The sequence below is a fragment of the Ananas comosus genome, unplaced genomic scaffold, assembly GCF_001540865.1.
Source record: "Ananas comosus cultivar F153 unplaced genomic scaffold, ASM154086v1, whole genome shotgun sequence".
NCBI classification, from domain to species: Eukaryota; Viridiplantae; Streptophyta; class Magnoliopsida; order Poales; family Bromeliaceae; genus Ananas; species Ananas comosus.
Window position 1 is genome coordinate 183,987 of NW_017893003.1, and position 9,600 is coordinate 193,586.

Sequence of the window (9,600 nt, forward strand, 5' to 3'; positions counted from 1 at the left end):
ATGTTATGGATACTAATATAATAAGTTGTTGTAATCTACCGGAAGTCAAATCACTTCGGTATAAGCAGAGTCGTATTCCCTCTAAGATAAGCGCACTCAAAGGTAATAATCAATTAGAAAGTCGTCCTTTCATTGTAGCCGATATAGAGACAATATTGGTAAATAATGTTCATGTTCCTTATGCGATTGGTTACTTAGTGGTTATGCCCGGTGATGATCTGACTTCCAAGAGGATTGAAACCTTATTCAGTGAAAATTACATAACTTTCTATCTTGACTTTGCAGAAAGGAGTAAAAAAATGTTATTTCACAAAATTGGAAAAATGTGTGATGAAAAATAAGAGACTTCGAACAGTTTATTTCCACAATTTTTCCCGATTTGATGGAATTTTAATTCTTAGGTATTATGCTGAGCGTGGTAAAAAGTATAAAATCAAACCCTTGGTGAGGAATCATAAACTTTACGAGCTGAAAGTCTATATTAACGATAAATTCTTATTACGTTTTAGAGATTCTTGCACATTGCTGCCTAGCTCTCTTGCATCATTGGGAAGGACATTATGCCCTGAATTAGGTCCCAAAGGTTCTATCCCGCATGAGGATTTGGATGTGTCTGATCTTCGGGCTAAGAGTGAGGATTTGATAAACTATCTTCGACAAGATATCCTTATCTTAGGTGGTGTGATGTTGAAGGCTCAAGAAATTAATTGGTCTAAGTATCAGATTGATATTGAGGGTGTGATGACAGTGTCAGCGCTATCCCTGAAAATCTTTCGTAAGAAATATTTTGATGATAATATCTTTCATATAAATATACCAACTCAGAACCAAGACACTTTTATTAGGCGAGGCTATTATGGGGGTCATGTGGATGTATATAAACCCTATGGTGAGAATCTTTACTACTACGATGTTAACTCTTTATATCCTTATATTATGAAATCCTATCCGATGCCTTGTGGCGTACCTGTCTGGCATAATAATTTGGAATGCCAGGATTTAGATAACTTGTTTGGATTTATTGAGGCCTATGTTGTATGTCCTGCTAGTATATCACATCCATTCTTGCCATATAAGGATAAATTTGGTACTTTAATCTTTCCTACAGGTAAATTCATTGGAATCTTTTATAGTGAAGAGTTGAAGTTCGCACGTGATTTAGGTTACCATATAATTCCTCTTAGGGGGTATTTGTTTGAGGCGATGTCAAGTCCTTTCGAAGGGATCATTTCTGACCTCTATGAAAGCAGACTCGAAGCTAAGAAAAGAGGTGATGAGCCTATGACATTTATTTATAAGATTTTAATGAATTCGCTCTATGGTAGATTTGGTATGAATCCTGAAAGTACAGTAACCGAGATCTGCAATCAAAAAAGATACGAGGAATTGATGAAGATGGATAATTTTCAATCAGCTGAAATGCTTACTGAAAATTACTATATTGTCAATTACATTACCAATAGTAGCTTTGCAGAAGACGATAACTGGAAAGCTCCTAAGATGTCGGCGGTTCAATTAGCAGCTGCTGTAACTGCTTGTGCTCGTATTCATATGTATCCATACATTTCCAGACCTGACTGTTATTATACTGATACTGACTCAGTAGTTCTAGGATGTCCTCTTTCTGACGATTTAATCTCATCCATGGAAATGGGGAAGTTTAAACTCGAATACTTTGTCAAGAAAGGAATCTTTTTAGCACCAAAAAGTTATATGTTAGAAACAGTTGACGAACAACATGTTATTAGACACAAGGGCCCTGCTAAAGATTTAGTAACATCTGAATGGTTTAAAAAGCAATTAGCTGATCCATCTCTAACGGAGCTGATCCCCACTCATGTAAATTTCAGAATAGATTGGAAAAAATTCCAGATTGGAAAAAAAGATATTCTCATCAAACTAGGACTACCACAGAGTACGAAAAGAGAGAATGTCTATGATTCAGAAAATGTTTGGATAGAAACACGACCTATAAATGTAATTGACCTAGGAAGTAAAGATGCTACTACTATATTGAAATATGAGCTATTGAGGTTATCAGTCAGTCAGTCCACTACTGAGGGTCAAAAGACCCCTACTGAAGGTCAAAAGACCCCTACTGAAGGTCAAAAGACCCCTACTGAAGGTAAAAATACCCCTACTGAAGGTCAAAAGGCCACTACGGTTCAACCTACTCTCTACAATACCAAGGACCACGACAATAGTATTCCCAAACCTGATGAATAAAAGCAAGAAATGAGAAGGGCCCTACCCGGCTCAACCGGTCCATTTAACACCCTAATAACTTCAGTTCACCCGTCAAGAAATGAGAAGGGTCCATTTTAACACCAAGAATAAAATAAAGAGATATATTTATTCTAAGACACGATCTTCTAAGATAACCAGGAAGGAATAAAGGGGAATACAAAGAGGAAATGTCTGGGAGCCAATCGATATAAAAGACTTTTCTGGAAAAGTACTGATAAAATCACTAAGGCATCAAGTACTCTGCTGAGAACACCCAGATCCTTTCTATATTGGCTGAGAGGGAAAGAGAGAAAGATAAAGATACATACAAAGATAACGCTGAGAAGGAAAGAAGTATTCCCGAGAGTGAACCCCGGTGGGTCAAGACTATATTTCGTATAAACGAATCTTCTAACTGATGAGGAGTGTCTCGATATAATGGAATATCTGAATGGAAAGCAGGACAGACGGGCTGAGGCATTTCAGATGGCCAAAAAGGAAGTCAAACCACAACAGCCGGAAGAACCCATCCTCGACCAAACCTAAGAAGCGGGGTTAACAATCTATCAAAACCGACCGGGAGAGAGTCTTTTTTTCTGGACTTTAGATCATCTTGTAACCTCTACTTATACTTATGCCGCATGTAAGGCGTAAAGATGGCAAGGAGTTCTTTCCTAAAGGAGCATTTAACGCTTCTCCAACCCTCCGAAGACACGATCAATAGGCGCTACATCTAATGCAGTAAAGAAGGCTTACTTAAATGATATCCAGCCTTAGCTAAGAAATCCTTCCTTCAACCTCACGAACGGGATAAGGCGATAAGGAAGAAAAATCCCAATTGAAAGGAAGAAAAGCATTCTATCACTTACTAAAGGCTAAAGGTGACACGACAGCTAGACCACCATACGCTGGCATCTCTTAAGGAAAAACAGCGGTCGAATAGATCAATGGTTGGCCCGGCCAAAGCAACTAGATCGGTTGGCGCTGGATCTAGGACATCGTACTCAGGGGATACGCACTCGGCTCGCTCAAGGCATTCCCTAAGCTATGTTTCGAGCGCTTGTCAGCCAAACCTCATTAAAACGCTGAGGGAACTATTTGTCGAGATATATACCCAAGCGGCCAACAAAGAAGGAAACCTAAAAAAGGTTGAGCATTCAAACCGCTTGAACTGGGCTATTAAGGAAATGTTTGACAGAAAGTTTAGAGGTGTAACTAATACATATGAAGATATTGTAAATTACGGCAATATCCTTGTGGATATTGGCACAAAAGGAAAGAATAGTTGTTTTTATAAGGAGATAGTGTCAATACTTGAAAAAATCAACGAAAAATAAGAAGACGTAGGAGGGAGGGTGGGGTCACGATCGACTAACGGAGAAGTCACCCGTAAGGGATAATATTGGTTCGAATCCAATTCATGATTCCAGTGGAAAATCCATTTTCTACGAGTGCTTTGAAAGCTTTGAAGTCTTCACCTCAGATTTAGCACGCATTGGAATACCCACGTATAGCGAGAAAAATCATCAATGAAAGAAACATAGTATTTAAATCCAGAATTAGAAACAACAGGAGAAAGCCAAACATCAGAATGCACTAGTTGCAAGGGTAGAGTACACAAGAGTACACAAATGTTCGACGTCACTAAAAGGTAAAGACTTAGATTTACCTAACTGACAAGAAGTACAAGAACTAAATAATTTAGGTGTAGAAGGGATGACACCAGTCTTCTGGAGAAAGAAAAGGGTCTTCATACTGGGATGTCCTAATCGATGATGCCATAAGGAAGCTGCGACCTGATTAGCAGTAAGAGCCCTTGGAGAAGGGGATATGTGACGAGGGGACAGTGGGTAGAGTGAATCACGGTTCAAGAGGGAACCCTACAGCTGGATTAAGTTCACTTACAACAATAGCTATCATAGTAGTATTGGAATGGCACCTTATAAAGCCTTGTATGTACGCAAGTGTAGGTCACCGTTGTATTGGAGTGAAGTTGGAGAAAAGTATGTAACGGGACCCGAACTTTTACAAGTAACCTTAGATAAGGTTAAGGTGATCAAAGAGAAGTTGAAAGCCACCCAAGATAGACAAAAGAGTTGGGCCGATCTTAAGAGAAGACCTTTAGAGTTCCAAGTTGGGGATAAAGTCTATCTCAAGGTTTCACCCACTAAAGGAGTAATCCGTTTTGGGAAAGGCGGTAAGTTAAACCCGAGGTACATAGGGACCCTACGAAGTAATCGAAAGGATTGGGAATGTAAGCTGATGCACACGTGGAGGAAATGCGCTTTTGTTTACGCCTCCGCTCTTCTCTTTTCTGCTGTTGGAGGAGATTGATTTAACTCTGTCTCTATTCCCCAGGAAGGAGAAGATGTGAACACAGGCAAAAACTCATCCTTCACTGAGAAAGGGAGCGGAGTCACCTCCGGATTCAATTAAATGATTTGGGAGCTCATACCCGGAGAGACAAAGACCTACCCTACCTTGGTTATCCGCTTTCATGCTACCATTGAGCGGACTTTCTTAGAAATAAGAAGAGAGATATCTATCGGATTGGTATTCACCGAGTCCTATCATTTTCATTCTTTACGTCCTGCTAAACTCATCTTAGTAGCGGATGGTAAAGCCTTTTGGGCTAAGATCGCTTTGAGCATAATTGGATATAGAAAAAGGTTCATATTCCTGCCTGGTGCCTGGTTATCAAGCACCTTCGGTGAAAGAAAGGTGCCATAAATTCATTAATTGAAGAGAGAAAGTCTCGTGACTGCTGACGAGGAAAGACTACTTTAGCTCTAAAGCAGCTCGAAGCGTAGATCTATTCTTCCTATACCTAATTCTCTAGTCATAGATGTATTCTTTCGAATGCGCCTCAGTCTCAAGTGTTTGAGGAAGTGAGCGAAGTTCCCAATGTTAGAGGAATAATAGCTTTCGCCCTAAGGCTTCATGAGAGCCTGAAAACAGGGGGTTTGGTTCATGACTGATTTTTTTTTCCATAGACATAGCGTCGTAATACAATTCTATAGCCTTTCTGCCTTCTTCCTTCGTCAACTGCACTTGAACTGAAAGAGCTGGTATAGCTTCCCTCCAAGTTTTGGTTCCTTCTTCGGATGTGACGGAAGGAGGCTGCTCTTCAAGCACATTAGGAGTACCTTTGTAAACACTCTACTAAGTATGGATCGGGGTCGGACTCGGATTCTGAGTCGGATGAGTCAAACTGCCTCGGATTCTTCGTCGAGCGATCCCGCGCTTCATAACCTATTTCATACCATACCGCTGTCTAGACTGAATTTAGGCTTTACTCTTCTTATTCTTGCTTGGCCCAATGCCTTAGCCTTGAGTCATTCTGCTATCATTCGAAATGGTCCGTGTCAGATAAGGTAAAATAATATCCTATGATATTACATCTGTTAGTCCAGTCTGTAGAAGTGGTGCATTTCTTTATAAGGGAAACTGGCCTATAGCCCTCTCGTCTAAGGCCTAAAACTGATGAAATCAAAGCCTAGCGTCTCAGCCTTTTCTTTTCAGCTGCCTAATCCGATAAGCCTTCCAATGGTCCAAGGAGTTCTAACAATCGGGGAAGCTTTGCCCTGGGTTTAGTTAGTTTCCCTCACGGTAGTTCCTGGCCTCGGCTCATTGCCTTCCGTTTTTAAGTGACGGTTACGGGTTTCCTTTTGTATCAGCATTGGCAATTGATTCTTCCTTCTCATCAGGTCTGCCTGTCTGTTGAGTATTCGATATCGAGTGAAGTGTAGTCACCTTCTTTTGCCTAAGCAATTCCAAATTTTGCTTTTTTCTTTTGTGGTAAGAAAAGAAGCTAAGCTGACCTTTTTGGGTCAAATGTATTGAAGCTTTAGCCCTACAGCGGGAAACAAATTAAACTAGGGTTTCTTTAGGCTGGCTTCTGCTTAGTGGTCTCAAGATATCTTCTAGTTACATCCAATTCAGTCTTGTAGCGAGATTCTTTCACGAAGGAATTCACATCCCTCGGGTCTGAGAATCCTCCAGTGCTTCTATGATCTTGCTTTTCTTTGGAAATTTCAGGCGATAGAGTTTCACTCATAGTTCTTGAAGTTAAGTTCTCAGGTCTGTCAGTTACTTTTTTTTTTTTTTTGTATCGTATAATCACAGACATTCACTGACTTTGGGAAAGGCACCCCAGACATACTAAGATTCATAATAATGAAGTGTGACGCCCCCTTGATTAGTGAGAAAATTCTCTTGTTCCCACCAACGCACAATCAAAGGCAGGAGATGTTGGATTGGATGAAGCCCAAGAGGCGACGGAGCTACGAGCGGGTAAAGCCTTTATGATGAGTTTTCCCCGGGGATTCGTACCATCCTGTATTCAACAAGCAACGAAAGGAAGTGACGCCCCACCTTTATCTAGGGTCTTTTCCTACTGTCATATTCATTAGCGTTCCGTCAAAGCACCCTAACAAATACATTTGCCTATAGAAGAAAAGAAACTTACCCAATAGGGTTCCCTCTATAGCTACTCTTCTCCGTTAGGATATACTAATACATTGCCCGCGCTAGGCATCTGATCTTTTATTTCCTGTGCTAAACACATATCCAGTTGCCATTTGTCCGTAGGATTATGGCCTGAACTGAAAGGTACCTTTCCAGCGCCAGACAAAGATGTAACAATAGCAGGACTCTTTTTCCCTAGATGATTCAGTGATATAATAAGTATCCTATAACTGAAGCCGACTCCGCGGCATTTGATCATCGACAGCATCGCATCTGATTCCGGTGAAGCGAAAAGCTATAGGTCAGTCAAGGCTTTCCCGTTACTGACTTTGCTGCTTACTATTTAGAATGTTGAGTACCGTCCCTCCTCTAGGGAAGAATTCAATCTAACTAAACTAAAAGGGTAAGCCCGGAAGCTTTGAAGTTTAAGCTAAGCTATTTAGAGAAAGACCGGAGGAAAGATCTGACTTGAAAGAATGTAAAAACTTGTGCTTTCCCCCCTTCTTCCTCTAGGATCTCCCTTGCTGGGAGAACTGCTCTGGGCAACCCTCTGTCTTTCTTTAATTTCACACGGCAAAGAAATTCAAATGATAAAGGACTGACCACTTCTCAGATACCGATCATACCTTTCCTTTATTACGATATTTCTTGTTGGATGAAAAAGATACTAAAAGTAAGCGTTGCCTTTCTCTTATATACGAGACCACCAGACGCGCCCCAGCTTCAAGCGAGCTCACCCGATGGAACTTGCTGAACTAGATTCCCTGCTAGCGAGAGCGGCTTAGAAAGATAAAGGAGCACAAACAAGGGTTGTTTGAAAATGAACAGATAAGCTAACGCACTACTGATTTTCTGCCTACTAGCAATTCAACTACTCCTGAGAAATACTCAAACTGAACTAGTTGAAGCTAAGGGCCTGCCTTCCCAGCTACTGAGGTAAGGATCCACTTGATTCATCACTTTATTCATAACCATTAGATAGAGAGAGAATCCCACCCGGCCTAGCTATAGCTATCGTAATGCGTCTCGATGCCAAAGGAAAATATTTTTCGGCTTCATTTGAATATGACCCGAGCCAAGCAAATAAGTAAGACTACGCTCATGCTAATGGCTTGAAAGGAGAGGCTCGTTCAGTCAGAAGCGAAAGGTAAGCTTAGATAACTAGAATAGTAAGCGTGTATGGCACTGGTTTTGTCAATTCCTTTCTTTATAGAAGATAAATCCCCTCAAAGAGGGTAACTCAACCGGCGGGTATGTAAAATAAAGATTCCCTCATTTCCTTCGCCTATCTCGGATTCTGCTACTGATTGGTTAAATAGTTCACATTCGCTTGGGAATACCAAAGACAATGCAGTCGAGACAAGTGGAGGAAGGACCGACACAGCTGGCATGCCCCGCTTACTTCGATCCATCTATCTACACATCGTTCTACTACAGAACTGGGTTCATCATAGCTGCCAGCCTCGCTAAGGTTAACTAGCTACTTTACTAATTTTCGAGAATAAGGTTAGAATGAATTATTCGTTAGAAGAAGGAGTGAAAGCCCGGGTTCAGTCCGGTCCGATGGTAGCTTATTTACACATCGATCTTTTTATAGGACTTAAGAAGAGGTTGACTTACCGCTAGTAAGGTATGAGAAGAACTTCTTCTATGGTCGAAAAGTTAGCTTTTATGAAAGAAATCAAACTCTTCCTTTTATGTTATGGCCGGTTGAGGGGGATAGCAAAGAAAGCAAAAGAACGAGGCAAGATTCGGAGCTGCTCATACTCTAGGTCATAGCCTTTGCAGTTTTCAGCAGCATCTTTTTAAAAAACAACCAAAGTGTTATCCCCTCGGGAAGTACAGTCAAAAGAAGATTAGCGCTCAGACTCAGAAAGAGAATCCGCTGTGAAGTATTAAGCTGTGGGACGTCAATGAGAGAAAGGAAGTCTCACCTTCTTCTCTCGGGAAGAGAGTCGACAAGCGAGCTTACAGAGTGAAAAGAAAGTCCAGTTGTAGAGGATTTTTGAAAAGGTTTCAGAGCTACCCCACTATCAAGAAGCTCCGATAGTATCGACCGGGTGACAGCAATGAAGCCGAGAAGCTAAGCTTGACCTACCCGGTGAAGAAGCGGAAAAAGAAGGAATTCACCTTCGACCCTCTATTCATGAGTCTCTTGTCTTGACTCCGCTGAAGCAGCCCTTCAATGCTTTCTCCTTGTTGGAGAAGATGACTATACTATATAGAAGAAAGTATAACATTCTACCGTATCCTTCACGCCGCCGACAACCCAAGCTCGTGCCACCCCTGAAATGAGAGTGAATCTTGGAACCAGAAATAAGACATCTACATATAAAGTAAAGACGGACGCCGGGATCTAAGATCGTCGATTCCCGTAGTCTAACCGAATTCATTCCTTGGCACCAGTCGTTGGGCGGCTCACTTAACGACTATTGATCTTCGAAGGGCCCTGCCTAAGGGTGGGTCATCCCGAGCCGGAAATGTGATATCAGTCCCCTCTCTCGAATAGACTATCGATAAGGGCGCAGATGCTCTAACTGTATGGCCTGGGTATGTAGGAATGAGTGTATTCCTAGGGGGTGAGACCGGCCGAATCTTTACGGACTGGAACTCAAGAAACTCCCTTTTTTCTTACATATGGAGCAGAAGCGGTAGTACCTGCAGAAATTGGACAACCGAGTTGTTGGACTGAAAATTTCTGCATCCAAGGCAATGACGAAGAGCTTCGGTGCAACTTAGATTTCTTAGAAGAAGCTCGCTTCGCAGATTGTTTAGTTTCATCGAGGGGGTTATGAGTTGGGCTAAGTAAGAAGCTGGACTCGGCCAGTAGATCCGCTATAGCTTGCCCTTTCATCGCTTTTCGGAAAGTGTACGTAATGTCAAAGTCGGACAGCCTTAACAAAGGAC

At 41.5% G+C, this 9,600-nt stretch overlaps 1 protein-coding gene across 1 annotated transcript; it reads left to right on the top strand.

Moving 5' to 3' along the window:
• Positions 1–315: 315 nt before the first annotated feature.
• On the top strand, positions 316–2,406 carry LOC109705488 (DNA polymerase-like). The gene has a single exon (XM_020226222.1). It carries the CDS (start codon positions 331–333, stop codon positions 2,224–2,226), a length of 1,896 nt encoding a protein of 631 aa, XP_020081811.1. The 5' UTR covers positions 316–330; the 3' UTR covers positions 2,227–2,406.
• Positions 2,407–9,600: the final 7,194 nt, after the last annotated feature.